This window comes from Trichomonas vaginalis, chromosome V (assembly GCF_026262505.1).
Source record: "Trichomonas vaginalis G3 chromosome V, whole genome shotgun sequence".
Classification (NCBI taxonomy): domain Eukaryota; phylum Parabasalia; order Trichomonadida; family Trichomonadidae; genus Trichomonas; species Trichomonas vaginalis.
The window spans coordinates 8,612,418-8,636,390 of NC_067207.1; the positions used below are offsets into that span (position 1 = coordinate 8,612,418).

Genomic DNA, 23,973 nt, shown 5'->3' on the forward strand with positions numbered 1-23,973 from the left:
TGTGCATATTTCATTATATCTCATGATATTAATAGCTCCATTTTCTATGCATGACTCAAATAAACAATTAAAAAAGTAGTAATTGTCAGAACCGGTCGAAGCAGAGAATGCTCCTATATTTGATGTCTTATCAACTTTGTTTTTATCGCCAAAATAATCCGACCAACTAGATTTTGTTTCTGATTTAGTTCCCGGTATCAATTTCTATATCTCTTGATGCGTCAATGAAAATAAATCGACTTGTCTTGCTGCAAATAATACTACTATTGACAATACAACACTTTTAAAATTTGTGATGGGTTGCGATCACTTGTCACTTTTAAAAATTTGATCGTGAGAACAATACTAAAGTACTGAATATTTCAGATTCATTGAGAAAAACACTTAAGGCTTAACCGTATCTAAGCCGTTTTGACAACTTCTCAATTATATGTTTAAGGCTAACTATATTTAAATGATTCTTCATTTATTTATCTTTCTTTTGAATTTTTTTCCTTTGAAAATGTTGTAAGGGAATTCCTCTGAATTTTAAAAGTTTTACAACACTAGATGAGAGCATAAAATGGGTTCTTTCTAATTGTCAATACAAAGTTGGTTGCCTATAGTGTGAGATAATATACTTAGAAGAATTTATTATTATTAAAATTAATAATATTTTTGCAATTTGCTTATCATTAATTTTGTTTTACAAATGATCACCTTATAAAGAATTGTGACATCTTGTTGGCAATGCTATACATAACATTAATTTTTTTAGTAATGCGATAACGTTAAATAACATTATTTTTTTTAGAAAATGATTTTCAATTTGATGGCAACTATGGTTAATGAAATTTCATCAATTTTACACATATTTATCTCGTGCATAATATCACATTTTTTTTTAACTTTATTTATTTCAAAATTTTGTCAAAATATATCGGAAAGGATTTCGTTTAAAATTTATGCTTTATGTTAAATGATGAATAAAAAGGATTGACGAATCGATAAATATGAGCTCGACTTCACATTAACTGACTCTCAAATGCAAATGCTTGAAGAACGTGATAGATTCTACTCATTTTATGATTACTCTGTCTTCTTTGGAGTTGAGATTCTTGGTCTCGGCACCAACAAGTGGGGCCAGTAAAATTTTCAATCATCTGATATCAAATAATATTTTTTATAACTCCTGTGATTTTTCATACAAAAATTTGAATAATAAGTTAACAGCGAATTTCACATAAAATATATGAGAATACTCTACAATCTTTTGCATAACTCTTAATGAAACACTTACGCCCATCTGACTTGAATTCAAATTTTTGACAACTGGCGTGAGGAGTTATTGAAATTTAACCTTAATCGATTGAATTGAAGGCCATGTCATAGGGGTGTAAGTGCATCCTTAAAAAATTATAGTAATAATGAATCAAGAAATAATGTAGATCTATGCTAAAATAGTGCCGCTTCATTCAAGTTCTGCCAATTGGATCTTGTTTATCAAGTTTATTTTTGATGCATTATGAGTGAAGAGCATTGTATTTCAATAGTATATTGCGGATGCTGTCATAAATCAAGTAAAAACTGAGTCCAACTCGTTATAAAATCAGACTGCGTTTAAATAAGTTGATGAGCTTTATAATTTATATTAAACAATTTACGCAATATACAATTTTTTTATTTCGAAATCAAAATTTAATATATATATAAAACAAAAAACAAAAAAATAATAAAATTTAAACTTTTGTTGTGAATCTTGCACCGAGATAAATAGCATCTTTCTGCATAGCGTTCTCCACAGCGTATTTATCATTCGTATGCGATCTAACCAATATATCGAAAATTAATCCTTTCTGACCAGATTCAGAATTCATTTTTCCGACCAATTCCTGAGGACTTGCCTTCAAATAGTCCAAACAAAGTCTAGATCTCCACGCCCACTCCACGTACTGCTTTGCTGTCACTCCGAAATCATCCCTCATTGGCTCAAACAACGATGCCAACAAGTCCTGTATGAAATTCATAATTACAACAACTCTTTTGTGTTTAATTGGTTCTCCAGCCAACAGAATATTCATCAGTCCTGCGTCCATTCCTCTGAAGAAAGCAGAAAGCATCGGAATCATGTTCTCTTTATTCACGTGATTTGTTAATTGGTCAGCTCTGATTTTGATGAAATCAGTGCATTTATTGAACAAATCATTGAAGAAAGAAGAACTTCTGCTATCAAATTCTGGATGCAACACTTTCTTCGATGCTTTCTTCACAAAGATCTTCTTGAATGACGAATTGTCAACCCATAATCGCGTTGAAACATAGTCGTAAACTTCGTGTTCTATCAACGCTGAAAACAAGGGAGGAATGACAGCCATGATGGAACTGACGTAAGGAACAGGATCAACAAATTGGTCGGGAATTGGAGAGGCTCCGACCAAAGGACGGACATTGTGGAGAAATTCAGACCATTGGACCTTGATTTGGCTGAAATCGTTGATCATGACATACATCTGCTGTGGAGTGGCCGCAGAAATGTTGTGCATCGTGTCTAATTGCTTCATCGCAGAAATAACATAGAGATTATCAGTTGTATTGATGATAATATCGCGTGGGAAGTACTTAACTATACGGAAAGTGAGGAGTTCTGTGTATAACTTAAGACAACAGACACATGTCGAAATATAAGTGAAAATAATATCGACAATGTTCTTGTTTTTCCACTTTAGAGAGTTCACGAATGAGAATGATTGGGAAAACATCGTCATCAGGTCTCCAATTGACGTTGAAGTCATCAATCTTGGATTTGTTACTTCAAATGTGTCGACTTCGACAGTTTTTTGCGTCCAATCGATAAGTCTGGTCGATATGGACGTGATCCACTCCAAAACAATGTCGAAGAAGAGTTTGAATGGGGAATAATCAGGTCCTAACTTCAAATACTCCCAAACTTCTCTGTAAGCGAACACAAACTTGAACAAGACCTTGTCATTAAGTTCTATGGGTATTTTGAGGAACGCATTCAACAGATAAATTGTTATCTGCGAAAACAGCTCTGTATCTCCTGTAATCGTCTTGAAATCGACAGGAACAACATTAGTTTCGTAATATGATTTCGCTAGTTTGGAACGCTGCGAAACTATGGACATTGAATCTGCCAATGAAGTTACAGTGAACGTAAAGTGCTGGTAATCATTGTGTGCTGATGGGTTGATGCTCCTGATGTATTCCCAGAGGATGTTGGCCTCTTGCGTTGTAGGTTTTTCGGATAATACTGGTTTGACGTTGAAAAGCATTGATTTGACGAAGAACGACTTGGCCTCCTTCAAGAACTTGTCAATCAAAGCTCTTACGTCACCTTCTACAATCAATCCGGTCAATGTCAACAGTGGCATTAAAGAAGATCTTTCGTATTTCACTGGATTCTTCAATCTGTTGTATAATTCCAGTGGAACTTTCTTCTGCATGTCCTTAACAATGTTTTCAAACGCATCTTTTGTTGTTTCCGGTGTTTGATTCAGTTCACAACAATTTCTAGCGACCATAAACAAAGCTGTGAACGCATTCAAGTAGCTTTCGGCCTCGCACCATCCTTCGTATAGCTTAGAAAGTATAGAAACAAATACAACAGAAGATGGAATCGAATGTCTGAAAGCGAAATCAATAATTGCAATGAAAAAGTCTTGTGGAGGGACCAGAGGCATCCTTCCTGTTGTTCTTGTCCAGTCAATGACAAGTTTTGTGGTTAAATAATCTAAAATTACACTTAAATCGAGATTATCACTGGAAAGTTGAGGCTGAGTAACAGGAATTATGTCAGACTTCTTGATTTGAATGATAGAATTCATGTCTCCGCATGTAGAAGTGACAACTCCGCCTAATTTCTTAAATTTCTCAGAAATTACGGTATCTTTCTCAATATCTGTGATTTCAAAGTAGTGAATAAGCTTAGATGTCTCTTCATCTGCCATCTGGAAAGGTAAATCTGGGTTCTTTTCTGAGATATATAATATTCTTCCTTCAATCTTTTGATTTTTATCGAAATAAGGTAATACAAACTCTGCGTAGTTCGATGCTAAGCTCATTGTCGTTGTATATCCTAAGTAAGACAATTCTAAAAACGCGGTACGAGTTAAATGAGTATTTTGGTACTTTGGCTCCCATTTAATGTTGATCTGGACATGCATGTTACCTACAGGTGGCTTTTTGGCCATCATTTCGCCGACTTTTTGAGATAATGCAAGTAAATTTTGTTGTGCGTCTTTAAACGTCTCTTTCGTACCTTTAAACGAGTTAATCCATGTTTTCTCGTATGTATTCGCTTGTTGATGCAAATAAGTGTTGAACATCAAATAATTCGTCGTATGACCGATTTTTGTTCTTAATTCATCAAGCATTTCATCGGTTGCACCTGTTTCTTTGATGACGTAAGCACGGACTTCATCAGAAAGGAACTTTGTTCCCCTACCAAGATATGAAGTAACTGAACACTCAGCAATTGCATCATCTACGATGTCGGTAATAAATTTTTTGTCTTCTACTTGCAAACTATTAGTAATATTGTAGATTTCTCGATAAACATTTGAATATGTGATTTTTGATGCCAAAGTTTTAACGTTTGAGAATACTTTGACAATGAATTCAGATAGTATGGGCTGTTCGAACTGTAATGCTGGTAAAAGAGTTCCGGGAGATTCAAAGATTGAACGTAAAAATTTAAATAACGCAAAAGGACTCATTACATCTTCAGTAAGGAGCTTCAGATTAGGACTTCTTGCGTATTTTGAGAAATAAGACATTAGTGTTGGTATATCTTGGCTAATTGCGGCAAAATCTTCTGCAAATTCAGCTCCGTAAGGCGTTAAAGCGCCAGTTTCAGAGTCAAATAGCGTTGCACATAATGGAACTGCCATATCATGGACTAGGACTTCATAATCCAGTGGAGTTAATGTTTTTAATTCTGTATGAATATGTGTTTTGCCTATTTCAAGAGCTTTTTCTTCAGTAATTTGCTGTTCATCATTGGCACCTTCAACAATCTCGTTGGCCATATCAATAAGCTCTTGAAACATGTTATTCTCCATTTTTCTGATATGAAATCGGGAAAAATCGCAAGTTTTTGTAAAATGAAACCATTCAATATAGGAAAAGGTTGGGTCTCGACTTTTTGGTATCGTTCTTCAAGCATGACTGAAAATGGACTGGAATAGGGGAAAGAAAGTGACAATCCAGCACCGGTGAGCTTTCGAAAGTTATAAATGAAAATCAAATTTTCTTAAGCATAAAAATACATTGTCAGATGTAATGGACATCCAATTGAAATGATTTATACGAAGGATTTTCGTAATCTTTTGAGGTATATTTAAAAATTATTATTCATCTCAAAAGGCTTGAACTGCAGGAATATACAATTCATGTTATCAAATCATCATAATGAGATAATATATGATCAGCATATTCAACTGCAAGATGTTCCTATCCTTCTCTTTGAATCTTCAATTGGTTGCAGATTTTGTGGACACTTCTCCATACTCATTTGGTGTGGTGATGGTACTAACTCTCATGACGTAAGGACTTGTTTGTTGTTATGAAGACCTTCTTGAGTAAGAAGTAGATAAAGAGGTGGGAGATGCCTTCCTTAGGGGTGGAACGGGACATTGAGTATATGATTTCAGAATTTAGATTATCTATGACGGATTACGGTTTGAAATATATCATCAACAATAATAATCACATCAAATAGTAAAAATAATGCATCATAGATTTGCTCACTCATGTCTTGGAGGGTATTTAATCAAATTATTTAAATATTATGAATTTCCACAAGGCAATTTCCAAAATATTAATTGCAAATGAGATTTTACTCAAATTAAACACATTAAATTCCTCAACAATTGATTGCTTCAAAATTGAAAGTCAAATGCTCTTTTATTTGCATTGAAAGAGAACAAAAAATAATTAAAATTAATTTTTAAATATGCAGTATCTATATGGCCTTGTAAGCATTGAGCCGACCTTCAATATGTTTATAAAGCATATTATAAACCTGAGTAATTTGTTCGCCGGTAAGTGGGTGATAATCTGGTATAATAATTCTCGCATCTGTATTTGGAACTAAATCTCCTGGTCTAGCAAACTTAGCTGGTTGAAGCAATCCATCTGCACCTACAAAACGACAATTAATTGTATAAATACCGTTCACCTTTGTAACTTTAAATACGGTAGCTGAAAGAGCTACATGTCTTGCAACCATTTTTAAGCTAAAATCAATCCTATAGAAAACTTGCTTTGATAACGATGCATACTTTGCACGTTTAAAATAGTCAACAATTTTGTCTCTTTCGATAAAAAGATCAGAAGATATCTGATTTACAATAGAAAAGAGATCAGTTGTTGTATAGTCTTTTTCAATAGTTCCACTATCTACATTAAAAATAGAAACTGGAAGTTGATATATACTGGGATCACATGTTAAAAATGAAAAGTCTGTTGGCAGAGTATTTTTCTCAAGACACCTGGAAAGAGAGAATAGGATTAGAAACATTCAATTTGATGTCAAATGACAGACAAATCTGTCAAAGAGAAGATTTGGCATAAAAATTAGGATAGAAAACGCATTTAATACTAAACAATTTTTATAACATTCTATATTTATTACTTTCAAAATTTGAAATATTTTTTTCTCTAATTTTTCCCCTCCATTTTCTGATATGAAATCGGGAAAAATCACAAGTTTTTGTAAAATGAAACCATTCAATATCCCCACTTTTATGATGCTTTTATACCACTGTATGACATTCCTATTCCCACTTTGAAGAATTTTGTATTGGTTCCCGCATTTGTGAACACCTCTACATACTCATTTGACATGCTTAGTCTCGCCCTTCTTGAACGAGAAGAAATACTCTGCAAAGTACACGAGGAGAGAGAGATCACCTATTTTGGGAGTGATGGGATATCCAGTTAGTATCTAGTAATTCGGTACCAAGGGTCTACGCCCCTCGGAACCAAAATTACTAGAATTTACAAAAACCATTTGACAAGTAAAATACATTTGACATTTACAAAAAATAAAAAAAATAATTTTTTAAAAAATAAACTTAAAAATTAACGTTAAAATTTTTGACACTTTACAAAATAAAAAAATAATTTTTTAAAAATAAACTTAAAAATAAATTAACTTAAAAATTTTTTAAATTTATTTTTTAATTCTGTATATACCAAATTTTATCATAAATGCTAAATTAATTTTAGAGAAAAAAAAAAAAGGTATTGTGGCCTCCAGGCACTTCGTGCCCTCTAGCCCCGAAGATGTTTAGTATGCAATGAAGTATAAAATGAGGTTTTTTTTGGGTTGTGGGGGCTTCCCAGGCACTTCGTGCCTTCTAGCCCTTAAAATTTTTGAAAGTCGTTGCTGTTGACTTTTTGGTAGAGGACTCAAAATAGTAGAACTATGTCCGGACAAGTAAGGGTCTATCGTCGCTTCTCAAAGTTACGGGCGTTCAAAGAAATATACTTTGAGAAGCCTTTTCTTCCTTATAGAATGAGATAGGATGGTTATTTTACAAAACCGACAAGACCTTAACCGAGTAGTTTTCATGTTTTGTCACTTCTCTGTCACTTTTCAGGGAAAAAACATTTTTATTAAATATAAAATGAATTTTACAAAACCACCGTTACCCTTCTTTGGAAATAAGAGTAGATGTAAAGATATTCTATTGAGAGAACTTAAGAAACTACCGAATGGTCTAACATTTGTAGATTTGTTCGGTGGAAGTTTCTATATATCTCATTTGTGCCATACTGTATTCCCAAACTCAAAGATTATATGCAATGACTTCGACAACTATATGAACCGTCTCAAACATATACCAGACACTAACAAAATATTGAAAGAGTTAAAAGAAAAGATACCTATAGGTAAGATGGAACGTATACCATTAGATAAGAAAAATACTGTCAGAGAGGTTTTGAAAAAAGCAGAGTATATTGACTGGGATAGTATATCTTCTAGACTATTGTATAGTGGTTCTATAAGAGTTCATGACATTGAAACACTTATGTCAAACGTTTTATATCTTAACTATACAAAGGTTTTCAAAGAGAACATAGAAAAATATACTGAGGGTATAGAGTTTGTGAGATGTCGTTGGACAGAGTTGTATGAAAAATATAAAAACAAGGAAAATGTTTTCTTTATAGTAGACCCGCCGTTCTATAACACATATGATTTTCAATACCAAGTAGACTGGACTTTGAGAGACTCTTTAGAAACTTTAGACGTTTTACATAACCATCCATGCTTTTACTTTACATCCGATAAAAGTGGTTTGGAAAGTGTCATGAGATGGTTAGAGGACATACATGACTATGAGTTTAGATATGACAAGATAGAATATGAGAGAGGTCCTATAAACCGGAAAAAGTGTCACAACAAAGAAATTTTATTGGTAAGTAAATGTGGTTTGAAATAGGACTACTTGTTTTAGGTTTTTTCCATTGTGTCATTTACTTATTTGACGTGGCAGAAAGATATAGAGAATATGAAGATGAACCACTGCCTGCAAATGTTCAGCATATGTACTCGTAAGAGATATTTTTATCTAATATTAAATGGACGCACAGAACTTAGCGAATGCACAGCAACCTGGACAACCAAACCCAGAGAATATTCCAAATGAAGTTAGAATACAAACTGCAATGGCAAACTATGGTCAAGTGCCAACAGATGTACAAATGCAAACTGCCATGTCAAATGACGCTGCGTTAGGCTTACCACCATGGTATGCAAATATGAGATGGAAAGAGTTTTATACAAACCCTGAAGTGGGATATAAACAACTCTATGCAGATGACGCGAACACAGGAGTTGACCCAGAGTATGTTTTCTACCAGAGGAGAAATAGAATGTATGAGCTCCAGTTAAAGAATGCTATGGAACTCAGAAGGAAACGTAAGAGACTAGGTGGACATTAGATTTTTACATATAGTAAAATGGGTTTCTTTGGAAGAATAGGAAACTTCTTTCGAAATGTTGGAAGAGGTATATGGAATGGAATAAAATCTGTCGGAAGAGGAATTTGGAACGGAGTCAAAAATATTGGTAAAAGAGTAGGTCAGTTCGTTGGTATTATACCTAAAGACCCTGAACCAGAAGAACAAGCTCCTGTTATACAACAGCCTGAACCTGCACCACAGTCTAGTTGGCAACCAAATCCAACACCTCAACCGTATTAAAAATTATATTTTTACCGTTCGATAGTAGTTGTATATGAGACTAAGTTCTAAGTAAAACGCATGGTATAATGGAACTATTCTCTTTCTTCCATCTGTAGTAAACCATACTTGAAAGTCTGAAATACTTCCACTCGGTGGTTCATATAGCTTTGTAGGTTTTTCGTAAAAGTCATTTGCCAAGCATAAAAAAGAGTTTTGTGCACCAGAAAATGAAGCATGAACTATAATAGCATCTGAGTCGAAAACATTTTCATATGTTCCATTAGGGTTTTCGACTTCATAAAAGTTCGGGTGTACTGGATATTCTGCAGGCTGATTTAACATCCTCAAAAATCTATACCATGCCAAGTTGTTATATTTTGTAGAAATATAAACGTCTTCTCCAAGGTCTTCTATTTTATTGATTTTAACAGTTGCATTTTTCCTGTCATATATAATATCGAGATGGTACTCTCCTTCGTCAATGTTGTACTGTTTTGCATATTCGAGATAGATATCGTTTATTTTTTCTTGAAAAGCTTGAAGAGTTGTTTCTAAGTTTACAAGCAAACTAACTTGTAAAAGTTTTCCCTGTTCAAATTTCTCATACGTACGTTTTTCTTTGTTATAGTATCGAACTTCAAAACCGACCGTAAATGGGAAACCATGTATGGCTTCTGAAATGAACTTCATTCTACGAAAGCCAATAGCTTTTGTGACAGATGGGTCTCTTAACCATCTTAGTGGGTAGTCAAAACGATAGCCTTCATGCTTTACGGTCTCTGTCTCAAACTTTTGACCGACATTCGTAAAAAGTTCATCTAATGGTTTAGTTGTAGCAACTCTTGAATTTTCTTTTTCTATTGAAAGCATATTTTATCTAGAATAAAAATGTCAAATGAAACAGCGTCTATGAGAGAAATACAACACAACCGACAACTCATTATACAAGCTCTAAATAAGAACACAACAAACTTTTCAAACTATTCTAAGATATCTGAGTCATTGAAAGAAGGAAACTTAAAACTGACATTAAACCCTTTAACAGACGAGTTTCTGTTTCAAGACAACAAGAACCATACTGTTTGTATAAATCCAACAAAAAGAACTTTAAACGAGAAACCTATAGATGAACTTCTTTTGAAAGCAGATATTGACAACAAAGCTGACAAAGAGTATGTCATTGAAAAAGTTCAAGAAGAACATGACAGAGCAGATGCAACATATGCAACGAAAGAGGATGTTGAAAAGAAAGCTGACAAAACATATGTTGACGATGAGTTAGCATATGTGGCTAGTGCGTTAGTGAAGAAGGCAGATAAGGAATATGTGGATGAAAAAGACAATGAAATTATAGAAAGGGTTGAATGGTACCATGAACGGACATCGAAGATTTTAAAAACTAAAGCCGATACAGGGTGGGTTTCAGGATGTTTAGACCTTAAAGCGGATAAGAACCATACACATACCATTGCAAATATTACAAACTTACAAGAAACCTTAAACAGGAAAAGTGACGTTGGACATACACATACCATTGCAAATATTACAAACTTACAAGAAACCTTAAACAGGAAAAGTGACGTTGGACATACACATAACTTCTTCTCAACTGTTGGTATAGAAAGTATTTTAGGAACGATTGAAGAAACTGGTGGGGGTGGATTATATTTTAAACCTCCTAACTTTCCAGAAGGTTTAACATCGGATAAAGACATTAGATGTAGAAATGTCTATGTCATGGAGGATGAAAACAAAGTTAAATTCACTGCTCAAGATTTATATGATAAAAAAGCTGACAAAACAGAGCTTCAAACATTAAAGACAGAAATACTTCAAACAGTATATCCTATAGGTTCTATATATACGTCAATGAACTCTACCAGACCAGAAGTAGTACTTGGTTTTGGAACTTGGACTCAAATAGTCGACAGGTTTTTGTATTGTGCAAACTCTTCAAAGGAAACAGGTGGAAGTAAAACGATTTCAGGTGCAAATTTACCTGCGCACAGTCACTACATAGATTTAAGTACAACTAACGCAGGTTGGCATAGTCATAGATATTGGGATTGGTCATCAATGACAAAAGGTAAAGGATATGATGTTAAAAACAACGTTAAGTTTGCTATAGATTGTTACTGGAGTAACACTGAGGGAGGAGGAAACCATATACATCGCGTTTCAGGGTATACGCAAACAACGGGACAAAGTAAAGAATACATGCCACCTTACATGACAGTTTACGCATGGTATAGAATTGCTTAGTCGTCATTTTCAACTTCTTTAGCATATTCGTCAGGAGTTGTCTTATATTTGTTAGGAACTGTCTTTGAAAGTATACCACCTTGAACCTTAACAAGTTTGAAACGAGGTCTGACAATAGTAGTTTTATCTTCTGCTTGCAGTCTGTACATTTTGCCATGTTTGCCTAAAACTTCATAATATTCTCTTGTATACTTTCTTCTATTTTTACGAACACGAACGTGAGTACCTGTCGAGTTCCCATTGTTGTCATAGTCAATAGTATTTTCATATGGGTCGCGTTTAGGTATTTCTATTTTTACTTTGTCACCTTTCTTAAGTTTGAAGCCTGGCATTCTTTCTTGTTTGTCTCTTTTGACTAAACTATTAAATATATAGTCTTTCTCTAAGTCGGGGTTGTTTTTCATTTCTTCAGGGGAATGGTTTCCCAAACCTTTTTGTTTACGGCTATTGTAAATATTTAAAACTTGTCTCATCTTTGCCATGGAGAAGTGTCTATACTTGTCGTCATATGACATTTCATTTGCTTCACCACCTTGTGGTTGGTTTAAGTCTCTTAAGATTTTTATACAACTGTCAATGACACCAAGAGCAGAATGATTTTGGTCGACAATGAAATATTGGTTTACATTTTTTGAACGCAGATAGTTTTTAATATCGTCTGATTTGAAAGAACTTTCACAGTCAGATGTCAGTTTTGTTGGATGGTATTTGTCAACGAATATTGTCAAAGCAGTTTTCACATCTAAAATATTTTTGGACCATAATGGTATGGCTTCACAGTATCTTGTGTTTTGACCAACAAATATTAGCCAGTATGGTGGTCCATCTTCTCTATATCTCGGAATGTTTTCCAAGATATCCATAAACCAAGCATTTGGTGTTGAACTAAAGATTTTTACCATGAGTGCTTTCTTTGTTGCCTTAGAAACATAGGGGTCCTTGTTTGAATTCGTCATTTTTAACCCATAAGAAATGGGTTTATTTGGCGCATTAGCAGGAGTCGCATCTAGATTTTTACCCGCAGTGGGAACACTAGCCAGAGGTGCATTTGGAATTGGAAGGAAGATTTTGAGTACATTAGGTATACTTAAAGAGAAAGCACAACCTATTATACAAACTGTACAGAAAGGTTGGGAGGTAGCACGAGATGCAGCAAATCTTATTCCAAATCCTGAAACAAGAGGAAAAGTTCAAGGATGGATGGACAATGTAGGAAGACAAGCAGGAAACTACTATAACAAAGCAAATGACTACTATAACCAAGCAGGGCACTATATGGACCAAGGTGAAAGATTCTTTAACAGAGGATATAACCATGCACAACAGTGGGTAAACAACAACCAACCTCAACCGCCTCAAACGTGGGAATGTAAAATTTTTTACTGAGATGAAATGAACAATACAGCATTGAGACAAATGGGCTCAAGATGGATTTGTCGGCTTCCAGCAGTTACACCACCACGTGTTTGTCAAGTTCTTCCTATACCTCAGGAAGTTTTAGACCGACTTAAAAAACCTCAACAACCAGTTGAAAACAAACCAAACTAAAATTTTTTACTGAGATGAAATGACCGAAGAAGTTGAAACGGTAGATTTGACACCACAAACAAAAAGTTCAGAACCATTGTCAAAACCTGTCAAAGAACTTACAGATGAAGAGAAAAATTCAATAATAGAAAGTGCCAGGTCTGGAAATACAAACTCTAACTACAAAGTCACTTTTCATAAAAATGGAACGGCTAGTATCTCAAAAAAGAAACAGACTCTCACAAATAAAATATTGAAGTCTGAAGGAATTTTCGAGACAACAGATGGAAAAGTTTACTTCACTGACCAACAGTTCATTATAGAACATCTCATTGACTTAGAGTCGAAATATTCTAAACTTTACAACAAACACAAAAAGTTGAAAGGAAAACAAAAACAGATGGCATATGACATTTATGAAGATGTTAACGACACTACTATTCCAGCAAGTGAGGTAAAGTCAGATGAACCGAAAAGTGACGAAAAACCAATAGAAGAAGAGAAACCAAAAACTGAAGATAAACCAAAACCAAAGTTTAGTCTCCAGACTAAACCAAGTCAACCTTCATTAGCTGGTATGGGTTGGCGTCAAAGACTTATGGCAGCCGGTGGTTATGTAAAGTAAAGAAAAAACATTTTTTTTATTTTTATAAAAATGTACGCTGAGTCTGTCGGAGACGACCGTTGGGAAACTTGTTTGTTAGATGAGAAATATGAAATGGCATACCATTTTAAAACATTTTTTTTAAAAAAAAACATTTTTTTATTTTATTTGAAATGTACGCTGAGTTTGTTGGAACAGACCGTTGGGAAACTTGTTTGTTAGATGAGAAATATGAAATTCACTGTTGTGAGTCATTTGAAGTCAGAAACAAAAAGACAAAAAGAGTTTTAAGCGAATGGGAGCAAAATAACGGATATGCTATGATGAAGATGGGTGGGAAACGCTATTTTAAACATATTGTCATTGCAACTCATTTTATACCGAATCCTAACAATTTACCTTTTGTAGACCATATAAACCATATAAGAAACGACAATAGACTTGAAAACTTACGTTGGGTCACTTGTTCTGAAAACAATAAGAACAAAGGCAATTTTAGAGATATTGTATTCGAATTTGTCGACGAACTAGAAGATGAAACAATTGAAATTACAGACTATGGCGAGCATACGTTTGAGTTTTACTACTATAGCGAAGAACAAGACTCTTTCTACTTTTATACCGGCGTAAACTATAGGAAATTACAAGTATATTTTACTAAGACGGGCTATGCTCATGTAAACGCTAGAGATACAGATGGAAAATGCGTTCGAATACTTCTTAACAAATTCAAGAAGCTATATGGCATACCATTTTAAAACAGTATATTTTTTTATTTTTATAAAAAATGCCCCCGTATAGAATGGACAGAAAATCTGCTAGAGTAAAAGCAGAGTTAGAAAGATATGGTTGGAGAGTTTCGAAGAAGTTTAAATATAGGAAGGGAAAGCCAATAAAAGTCTATGACAAACTGTCTGGTCTTCGCTACGAAATGGACTTAGAAACAGCGCGCGCCAATTATCCAAACAGACTAGAGAGGTTAGAAGAAGAACGTCTTATGGATATGCCTTTCAATGTTACTGAGCCTCAAGTTGAAGGACACGACGGCTTTGCCAGATTCTACTGGAAACATAACGAACAATTGCATCCTTTGAGACAGAAAAAAGGGAAGGGTGAAGACGCACATGCCCCCATGGAAAGAACAAGATATGCATATGAGAAGTACCGTGAAGTTAGAAGTCAAATTACTTCTGGTCGAACCTTTACAGTAAATTTTGACGAAGGAAAGAACAAAGAAGGCTTCATGGGTGTACTTGCTGCCATACAAGACGGAAATAAGAAAGGATACAATCTCAGACTAACCGTAACAGATTTAGATGGTCATATATACTACTCACATGGCAATGTCACAACAGCCGCAAAACTTCTTGACGCTTTCAAGACTACAAAGAGAGAACAAATGTTTGACTCCGACTCAGATATTTTGAATGCAATTGAAGGAATTGCAAGCGTGAAGTTCGAATGGTATCAACCCAACCCTCAAGCAGTCAGACAACATGCTGGATACTTCCCGTTCAGAAATAAGTCTGACATTGACTTAACAAGGTATGGAATTTACAATTCAATTGAAAAAATTGTCAATGAACCTTGTATTCTTACATGTCTCAGGAACTCTGGTCTTGTTACAGATGAGAAAATGAAGTATCTTGAGTCATGTGTGAAAACAAGGTACATTCTCAGAGGTCAATTGTCAAAAGTTGCACCGTTGGCAAATGTCAATATCCGAGTCAACATACCGACTGAGAAAGGTTCTTCTCATGATGACTATGTAGTTGACTTCAAATTGCCATGGTTGAAGATTGTACTTGTCCACAACCACTTCATGTTGAACGAAAGTCTTACAAACCCATTGTTCGGAAAAGGCAAGTGCAACATTGTCAGAGCTGTTAACATTCTTTTCGAGAAAGGTTTGTTGGAACCAATTCCAGATGACAAGCTGACAGAAACTTTTGTACCAAAAGACGAAACAAACTTTTCATTGTTGGTAAGACCAAAAGTTGTTCCAGACAAAGTTATAGCACAAAAGAAGTACACAGTTCCAAAAGGAGTTGGTTTGTTCGGATACCAACCTGAACCAGAAGAACTTCCAATGAGGTTGCAAGAACTTCAAGATGCTATAAACAAACTTCCATTGAGACATCCAATTGACGTCAAATTGTATTGGAGAGCTTCTGAGTTAGGTCAGAAGGTTTTATATGAAACAGGTTGCTTCGACGATGTTTATGAGATAACAGGCGAGGTTTCTCAGAAGATAAGAGACTCACTTGAATTTCCACGAACTGGGCCGATTGGATGCGATAAGTTCGACTCATACGAAAAAATATACTATGTCGACCTTAACGCTGCGTACATGAGGTTCGTCCAATATATTCCAACTGGAATTCCAAACGAAGACGGTGAGTTCCCGGGAAGGAACTATACAGTTGGAAAGGTCATACAACAAATGTATGATATTAGGAAAGCTTCAAACCCCAAACTTGCAATGACAATCAAATTGCTTATGAATTCGACATGGGGATATTCCATTAAAAAACCTCAAAAGATGAAGAGTAAACACTATGAGAAGGTCGACAACTTTGTTGAAAGGTTTTCTCCTTTTGTTTTGAAGTACGAATTTACTCAAGGTCAAGGTGGCTTAGTAACCACAGTAAAACCTATTGTCGAACATTGGTCTTATCCTCAGTTCGCAAAGGCAGTCCTTGACAACTACAACAAATTCTTCTCAGAGGTTAAATCCAAAATTGTGGTTTACTATGAGAACATTGACGCACTCATGACGAACGAGGAAGGCTATAACAAACTCATTGAAATGGGTTTAGTCGGTGAGAAAATGGGCTGTTTTAAGCTAGACAAGGTATTTTCCGAAGTTCATGTAATATCGAAAAGGAAATATTGGGGTGTTAAAGAAGATGGTGAAATAGTTAAACATTGCATGAAATAAAAACATGGCATACCATTTTAAAACGTTTTTAAAACAGTATATTTTTACATATATTAAATGCTTCAGGTTGAAAAACAAAGAACAAAAGTAGCAGATACAAAACCGTTAGACTATATCTTTACAAACGCTGGCAGGACTATATCAGATGAAGAAATTTCATCCCGTACTTACAGGTTTGACTATCCAATTCGCTGGCTTCAAAGTCCTTCAGATGCAAAGGCAATAGGATTTAGAAGAGTTTTGTTTTCAAATAGAACTAACGCTTTTATGTTTGCAGTATATTTTCACGGTCAGTATAAAGGCTCTGATGGTCTAATAGAAAAATTTGACGAAATGAAAATCTTTACAATTCGTTCAGACGAAAGTCTTGAAAAAACTCTAAATGACTTTCAAACTCAAATAAACAAATACTACTGGGAATTTCAAGAAAAATACGACTCTTTACTAAATGGAACATACTATCTAAAACTAGAATACGACAAGATGAACTCCACAGTTTCATTTCAAAAGATTGAAATTAACCCTCCAAGAGATACAGAGTTTTTATATTGGGGAGTAGACAAACGTTCTTGGGCACAATTTCTTCGGTTACTAAACCAGAACGAACCATTGCCACCTGACGGTCCGTTTAAATTTATACTCCCACCAACAGATTTGACAGTTTATAAAAACGTGTTTGACCCTCAAAATGTCATGTGTCATGCAAGTTTCAGTTCAAGCAACAACAGTTTTCTGTGTATCGGTAAGGACTTTTATGACTTTGCTTCTAAATTCTACGAACCACCTAGTAACAGTTTCTCTGACTTTCAAGTCTGGTTCACAACAAACGGTGTGCAGCATATTATACCTTTGTACTATGACTTTTATCTCGAATTGTCTTTCATATACAACTACGGAAAAGTGCTGAAAAAGTATTGAAAAATATATTTTAGATCTCACCAGGTCCCTCGGTCCCTCGGTCCCTCGGTCATTTTAACTTCTCTGAAAAAGTGTGACAACATGACATTTTGACAACAACACAGGAAATAGATTTCATCGTATATGTTTTGTCATGACTTCTTCATCGTACATGTTTTGTCATGACTTCTTCATCGTATTCTTTCACCCGTTGAATTTTGTATAAAAAGCAACCGCCGGAATTCCGGCGGTTGGTATATTCTTCACAAAATGCTTGTTTTGAGGTCGAGCCACAAACGAATGTCCGACGGTTAAGCCACAAACGAATGTCCGACGGTTAAGCCACAAACGAATGTCCGACGGTTAAGCCAAAAATATTTTTTATTTTTATTGTAAGAACAGTATGACAGTCGAAGCAAAAACGTTCACGAACAAATCTAATGGCGAAACATTCACAAAAGGCACCTATAACGGTATTGAAGTCTTACGTAGAGACAAGGATGGTTATATAAATGCAACAAATATGTGTCAGCAGTTTAGGAAAGACTTTAGAAGGTTGTTGGAAAATAAGTCCTGGGAAGAGTATTTTAAGGCATTTTGTGAAGAATATACCAACCCGCGGAATTCCGCGGGTTGCTTTTTATACACAGTTCATGCAGGAATTCCCGATGAAATCAAACAGGTTAGAGGAACGTATGTAGACCCAAGACTCGTAAACTATATAGCAATGTGGGCTTCTCCAAAATATTGCATAGCAGTTGGAAAAATTCTGGACTCCATAGACAAGAAAGTTCATGAGAAATTAGATGAAGAAGAACTTGAAGATACAGTAGAGAATGCTAAACCTTTGTTCGAAGAAGAAGTTAGAAAAATGCATGAAAAACAAATAGAACATGAACGTGAGATATGTTCTGGTTATAGAGACTCTCCATACGAACTAGACCAATGGGAACAAGAAGATTTAAAGAGAGAATTTAGAGAATATGAACTCGCTAAAGTTTCATTAGAAGCTGCAGAAGAGAGGTTAAAAGTTTGGGGTCCTTTTGTACAAAAATATTGTGAGTAAATGAACCATTTTTTTTATTGAATTCAGCAAAAATATATTTTAGGTTAGATGGTTTTTAGGTGTCACTACGTCACCAGGTCACTCGGTCACTCGGTTAAACGAACTTCTCTGAAAAAGTGTGACAACATGACATTTAGACAACAACACAGGAAATAAACTTCATCGTCAATGTTTTGTATAAAAAGCACCCGCCGGAATTCCGGCAGGTGGTATATTCTTCACAAAATGCTTGTTTTGTCAAGACTTTCATCGTCAATGTTTTGTATAAAAAGCACCCGCCGGAATTCCGCGGGTTGGTATATTCTTCACGAAATGCTTGTTTTGTCATGATTTCATCGTCAATGTTTTGTATAAAAAGCAACCGCCGGAATTCCGCGGGTTGGTATATTCTTCACGAAATGCTTGTTTTGTTGAGACTTCTTCGTATATGTTTTGTATAAAAAGCAACCCGCGGAATTCCGCGGGTTGGTATATTCTTCACAAAATGCTTGTTTTGAGGTCGAGCCACTTTTGGCTCCACCGTAGAAAACACACAAAACTCTTGAATTCGGCAAAAATATATTTTAGTTTTTTTAAAAAATATTTTTTTATTTTTATTGTAAGAACATGTTAGCAACAACAGCACCAAACTCGTTAGTCATGAACCCAACATCTATGTTAGTAGAGATGAAAAGCTTCATTCCTTCTTCATATACTTTCGAAACAGAAATCCAGAAGATAAAGCAAGAACTTCTCCAAGGAGATTTAGACTGTAGTGCGAAAGATGAAACAAATGAACAGTATCTTTATGAAATGCAGGATATTATTGACCATCTACCTAAACTTCCTGAAATACAACAACAAAAGCTTACTATTCCTGAATTCGATGAAATAGAAGTGAAACCAACTGACTCAGTAGAAACCAAGAAGTTCATACGTAAGGTAAACTATGAGTTTCTTGGATTTCATTGCAACCACAAAGACTGCGATATGGTATATTTCATTGACATATACAAATCTGAAGAGTTTAAGACCTACGACAACTTTGTTTCGTTAGTTGCAAAATGTGTATGGCAGATAAGAGATAAAGATAGAAGAGGTAAAGTATGGAACGGACAAATAAAACCAGCAGCCTTTGAGTTAAAGAAAACCATTTACGCCTTAGTCATACTTGCAGGTAAGGTTTCAATGTACAATGCTAAAATGAACTCACAATGTTCAAAATGTAAAGCAGCAATGAAGAAATATAACTACTCCGTCAAAGAGATAGAACGTATGCGAAAAGACTATACTGACTTAAAGAAAGAAGCAGAGAAACCAGCAGAAGATAAAATGGACATGTTGACATTTCTGAACAAAAACTATCCAACTGCTGACGATTTCCTTCTATCTGATGTCAAGAAGAAATATAAAGAAACTTTCGGCATTGTTAAAACTTTTGATATCCTTCGTGAAGAAATAGTAGCTACAAAACTGTTTAAAGTCATGAACCATCACAACATATACCATGTAAAACGCTTGTGAAACTTTATGGTAGAAATATATTTTTGTCTGATTTACGCTCATTGACGATGAAATCGTGAAAAAACATATACGAAGAAGTTCATTTCCTGGACTGTTGTCAAAATGTCATGTTGTCACACTTTTTCAGAGAAGTTCATTTGACCGAGGGACCGAGGGACCTGGTTCCACCTAAAATATATTTTTGCCGAGTAAAATGACCAAATTTCATGAATTTCCTCATATGTTTGCGACCGGTGGAAAACCGCGGGTCGAGATTCCGTACGAAAATCGTAAAAAAATGCGACCCGCGGAAAACCGAGGGTCGAGATTCCATTCGAAAATCGTGGAAAATTGCGAGTGGGAGAAAAACCCTGGTCGCCAAAACTCTATGAAAACAGTAAAAAATTGCGAGTAGGGAAAAAACCGTACTCGCCTAAAACACATGAAAACAGTGAAAAAACACATGAAAATCGTAAAAAATTGCGAGTACGGAAAACCGTAGTCGCCTAAAACTCATGAAAATCGTAAAAAAACTCTATGAAAACAGTGAAAAAATGCTACCCCGACTTTTTCCGGTCTTGCATAAAACTCATGAAAATCGTGAAAAAAACTCTATGAAATCATATCTTTTATACAAGATAGAAAAAATAAAATTAACGCTAGTTTTTTTAAAATATTTTTTTTTATTTTGTATGTAAGAACAGGAAATGACAAGCACTGAGTTTGAAACAGTTAAAAAGATAGACAATGACACCAAAGTGGTTAGAATTGGTGATTTAAACGTAAGATACTCAAAGAAATACAAAAAATATTCTTTGTCAGACATTTTAACACTATCTGAAGGAAAGAAAGCACACGACTGGGTTAAAAATGCTTCAACTCAGAAAATTTTGACAAAAAATCCTGAGCTGATGATATCGGTAAGATTCTATGGAACAAGAGCATATCTCATCGACAAAAGTCTTATACCAGTAGTTTTGTTCTGGATTGACCCAGTTGTTGGATATAATTTCATAACATATGGTTCATTCGATACGGAACGTTGCAGTGAAGGCTTACTTTACATCGTTCAGAAACCGAAGGACTTCAATACAAAGAGATATAAGATAGGAAGAACATTTAATATAACTCAAAGATATGACAGTATAGTCAATAGAGTTAAGGTTGCGTTTGTTAACGATATGAGAGCTGCAGAAACAGAACTACTTGAAAAGTTTGAGAAAATGTATGGTGCTCCCACGAAAGGTAAAGAAACGTTTGAAGTAGATGAGATCGACAAAGCTATAAAAGTATTTGACGAAGTTGCTGAAAAATACATGTAAAGCGTTTATTTTTGGTCTTTTATACAAGATAGAAAATAACGCTAATTTTATTTTTATTTTATTTTTTATTTTGTATGTAAAGACAGATATGTCAACATCAGAGAAGACAACAACTGCTATCGTTCATGAAGATATAAATGAAGAATACGAGTACATACAGTATAACAAACAGTTACGTCTCATTCGTTCGGTCAAAGATGACATGTACCAAATGCAAAGTATTTTGAATGCTCTTCGTTCTACAAAGCAAGCATATCATTGGTTTGAAAACCAACAGACAAAAGAACTTTTAGAAGAATTTCCTCATATGTTTGCGTTCCTCGAAAAACCGAGGAACGAGATTCCGTACGAAAATCGTAAAAATTTGCCAAATGGTTTGAAAGGATATTATGTACATAGACTTCTTGTAAATGCTGTTGCAATGTGGGCTTCACCTCGTTACGCTTGTTATATTTTCATGATGTTAGATGAAATTCATAGACAAGAACGTGAAGAGATGGAAAAGAAACTTCAAGCAAAAGATGAAGTCATTGAAGCAAAAGACAAAAACATACAGAAAAGAATACCACGTTCGGTACCAAAAGGAAAGGAAAAGAACTATAAGTATATGATTTACACTGAAGAGATGGAAAATGAAGAAGACAGAGATATGGTTATGTTGCATTTAGTCAGAAGAAACAACAAAAGCTTTTACGACCTTGCTAAGATTTACAAATCTGACAGAAATTGGTTCTATCGCGAAAACTTACCGATTTCAATGACACCAAATGAAGATGTTAAACAGATAGTTCAAGATACGTTACCTCAAACACACTATGATATGAAAGGTTGTACAATACTTACATTCAAAGAAGATTTGCCGCTACTGAAGGAAAAGATAACAGAGTATTTCGATAACTTCAAAGAGGAAGAGTAAATGAACCATTTATTTTTCAAGCTTGACACCAAAGATGGCTCAGGTAGCTCTAGATGGTAAATTGTCTTGTCCGAGTCCTTCTGACATTCCGAGTCCTTCCTTCTGGCATTCCGAGTCCTTCCTTCCGACAGGAAAGGTCCTTCCTTCCGACAGGAAAAGTTTTTCTTTCCGACAGGAAAAGTTTTTCTTTCCAACAGGAAAAATTTTTCTTGTTGTCCGTCCGTAAACCATTCAAATTTTCGAAAATTGAGAACTTTTTGGCCGACCTTCAGGAAAAATTTTTCTTTCCAACAGGAAAAATTTTTCTTTCCTTCAGGAAAAATTTTTCTTTCCGACAGGAAAAGTTTTTCTTTCCGACAGGAAAAGTTTTTCTTTCCGACAGGAAAAGTCCTTCCTTCCGACAGGAAAAGTCCTTCCATCCGACAGGACACAAACGAATGTCCGACGTACCACCAACCGAGTCCATTCCAAAGCCAGAAGAACCGACAGCCCCAGCACCACAACAGACTAAGACTCAAACACTTACATTTTTACGCTTGACTTTTTACAATTTGAACTTTGTTCGCGTAGATGTGAATTCTGAAAGAAGTATGAGGGTCTTGTATGACTTTGTACTTCTCCCATAGTTCATGTCTGTCAAACTTACCTGCCATGGACTCTTTCATAAGTTCCATGAAATCGTCTTCGGACAATCCGGGGAAGAGTACAATATCAGTAAGTATTCTCTTTACATCCTTACTTAAACTCTTTGCTGTCTGTACACAAATGACAACTGAAATGTTAAAGTGTCTGAGCTTCTTAAGAATTCGACACATGTCTTGTTCTCTGTTCTTTAACAAAGGATGAGAAGCAAAGTCATCTAAGATAAGAAGACATCTGTGAGGGTAAGTCTTCCAATCGTAAGATTGCAATTTCTTCGAAATGTATTCTATCTCTTTCTGTTTGTTTCTGAAGTGTTTCTTCTCTAATATTCTCTGCATTTCCTCATTTGGGTCTTTAAACTTAGAATTGACATACTCATTTATAGCATTGTACTTCAAAACTCTTCTTTGGTACTTCTTTATCCAATCCAACAACTCAGTATCTTTTATACATACTAACTTAGACTTTTTTATAATATCTTTGAACGAATTGACGGTTTGGTCAAATTGACCAGAAGTACTACAAATGACTACTAACTCATAGAATGGGTTCTTCTCATCTAGTTCTTGTTGTTGTGCAGCCATTTTAAGATAAGTGAAAGTCTTACCCGACCCAGGCGGTGCAATTAGACCTGTTATACCATTCTGAGCAAATAGAACTTGTCATGTATGGGTTTTATCTGAGCATTTTCCAACTTCCTCTTGTTCTTGTTTAAAACATTCTCAAATTTCTTGTCAATGTCAGCAAACTTTTTTTCTAACATATTTTTAGAAAAATTAAAATTTTTATCTTTTAGGAAATGTCTAGCGATTTCGCTATCTATATTCGAGACAAGCTTTTCGACAGCAAAACATCTGTCGACCATAAAATCTTACATAGTGTAAACAAGAAAGGTGAATTTGTTCTAAAGTTCTGTTTCTGGGAATATGACAAGAACCATAAAACCTTAAGCAGAGAAGTCTTAAAATTTGTCAATGACAGACTTGTTGACAGAGATGACGCCTCTTGGAGAGATGAAGTCCAACAAAACTTCTTAGAATGCAAAGAAGACACATGCGCTGTTCTTGAAAATGAAATAGAAAACAGAATAGAAGAGCTATTAAATGACAAAGCCTTTTA

The 23,973-nt window shown here is 34.9% G+C and overlaps 13 protein-coding genes and 2 pseudogenes across 15 annotated transcripts, besides 2 other annotated features; 11 read left to right on the top strand and 4 right to left on the bottom strand.

Moving 5' to 3' along the window:
- Nucleotides 1–1,272: 1,272 nt before the first annotated feature.
- Nucleotides 1,273–1,387: a mobile genetic element.
- Nucleotides 1,388–1,663: 276 nt separating this feature from the next.
- On the bottom strand, nucleotides 1,664–5,085 carry TVAGG3_0301300 (Munc13 (mammalian uncoordinated) homology domain-containing protein; the record flags this gene model as incomplete). The annotated part of the gene is made up of 1 exon (XM_001308686.1): nucleotides 1,719–5,060. The coding sequence occupies one exon, from the start codon at nucleotides 5,058–5,060 to the stop codon at nucleotides 1,719–1,721; it is 3,342 nt and encodes a 1,113-aa protein (XP_001308687.1).
- Nucleotides 5,086–5,962: 877 nt separating this feature from the next.
- On the bottom strand, nucleotides 5,963–6,229 carry TVAGG3_0301310 (uncharacterized protein; the record flags this gene model as incomplete). Its single annotated transcript, XM_001308685.1, has 1 exon — nucleotides 5,963–6,229. One exon carries the CDS (start codon nucleotides 6,227–6,229, stop codon nucleotides 5,963–5,965), a length of 267 nt encoding a protein of 88 aa, XP_001308686.1.
- A 2,360-nt stretch (nucleotides 6,230–8,589) lies between these two features.
- TVAGG3_0301320 (uncharacterized protein) lies at nucleotides 8,590–8,952 on the top strand (the record flags this gene model as incomplete). The annotated part of the gene is made up of 1 exon (XM_001308684.1): nucleotides 8,590–8,952. The coding sequence occupies one exon, from the start codon at nucleotides 8,590–8,592 to the stop codon at nucleotides 8,950–8,952; it is 363 nt and encodes a 120-aa protein (XP_001308685.1).
- A 636-nt stretch (nucleotides 8,953–9,588) lies between these two features.
- On the bottom strand, nucleotides 9,589–10,065 carry TVAGG3_0301330 (uncharacterized protein; the record flags this gene model as incomplete). The annotated part of the gene is made up of 1 exon (XM_001308682.2): nucleotides 9,589–10,065. A coding segment is annotated over one exon (477 nt), but the record flags the coding sequence as incomplete, so codon positions are not given.
- Nucleotides 10,066–10,302: 237 nt separating this feature from the next.
- Nucleotides 10,303–23,973: part of a mobile genetic element that runs on past the window's edge.
- Nucleotides 11,454–12,413, bottom strand: TVAGG3_0301350 (uncharacterized protein; the record flags this gene model as incomplete). Its single annotated transcript, XM_051229533.1, has 1 exon — nucleotides 11,454–12,413. The coding sequence occupies one exon, from the start codon at nucleotides 12,411–12,413 to the stop codon at nucleotides 11,454–11,456; it is 960 nt and encodes a 319-aa protein (XP_051099263.1).
- On the top strand, nucleotides 12,850–13,005 carry TVAGG3_0301360 (uncharacterized protein; the record flags this gene model as incomplete). Its single annotated transcript, XM_051229534.1, has 1 exon — nucleotides 12,850–13,005. The coding sequence occupies one exon, from the start codon at nucleotides 12,850–12,852 to the stop codon at nucleotides 13,003–13,005; it is 156 nt and encodes a 51-aa protein (XP_051099264.1).
- On the top strand, nucleotides 13,385–13,609 carry TVAGG3_0301370 (phage tail repeat-like family; the record flags this gene model as incomplete). The annotated part of the gene is made up of 1 exon (XM_051229535.1): nucleotides 13,385–13,609. One exon carries the CDS (start codon nucleotides 13,385–13,387, stop codon nucleotides 13,607–13,609), a length of 225 nt encoding a protein of 74 aa, XP_051099265.1.
- Nucleotides 13,762–14,346, top strand: TVAGG3_0301380 (His-Me finger endonucleases family; the record flags this gene model as incomplete). The annotated part of the gene is made up of 1 exon (XM_051229536.1): nucleotides 13,762–14,346. The coding sequence occupies one exon, from the start codon at nucleotides 13,762–13,764 to the stop codon at nucleotides 14,344–14,346; it is 585 nt and encodes a 194-aa protein (XP_051099266.1).
- On the top strand, nucleotides 15,377–16,529 carry TVAGG3_0301390 (annotated as a pseudogene). The gene has a single exon. A coding segment is annotated over exon 1 (1,153 nt).
- TVAGG3_0301400 (uncharacterized protein) lies at nucleotides 16,587–17,322 on the top strand (the record flags this gene model as incomplete). The annotated part of the gene is made up of 1 exon (XM_051229537.1): nucleotides 16,587–17,322. A coding segment is annotated over one exon (736 nt), but the record flags the coding sequence as incomplete, so codon positions are not given.
- TVAGG3_0301410 lies at nucleotides 17,867–18,492 on the top strand (annotated as a pseudogene). Its single transcript has one exon. A coding segment is annotated over exon 1 (626 nt).
- TVAGG3_0301420 (organellar and viral DNA polymerase type B) lies at nucleotides 19,099–19,946 on the top strand (the record flags this gene model as incomplete). Its single annotated transcript, XM_051229538.1, has 1 exon — nucleotides 19,099–19,946. A coding segment is annotated over one exon (848 nt), but the record flags the coding sequence as incomplete, so codon positions are not given.
- On the top strand, nucleotides 20,682–21,296 carry TVAGG3_0301430 (organellar and viral DNA polymerase type B; the record flags this gene model as incomplete). Its single annotated transcript, XM_051229539.1, has 1 exon — nucleotides 20,682–21,296. The coding sequence occupies one exon, from the start codon at nucleotides 20,682–20,684 to the stop codon at nucleotides 21,294–21,296; it is 615 nt and encodes a 204-aa protein (XP_051099269.1).
- On the top strand, nucleotides 21,604–22,212 carry TVAGG3_0301440 (KilA, N-terminal/APSES-type HTH, DNA-binding family; the record flags this gene model as incomplete). Its single annotated transcript, XM_051229540.1, has 1 exon — nucleotides 21,604–22,212. One exon carries the CDS (start codon nucleotides 21,604–21,606, stop codon nucleotides 22,210–22,212), a length of 609 nt encoding a protein of 202 aa, XP_051099270.1.
- TVAGG3_0301450 (uncharacterized protein) lies at nucleotides 22,650–22,838 on the top strand (the record flags this gene model as incomplete). Its single annotated transcript, XM_051229541.1, has 1 exon — nucleotides 22,650–22,838. One exon carries the CDS (start codon nucleotides 22,650–22,652, stop codon nucleotides 22,836–22,838), a length of 189 nt encoding a protein of 62 aa, XP_051099271.1.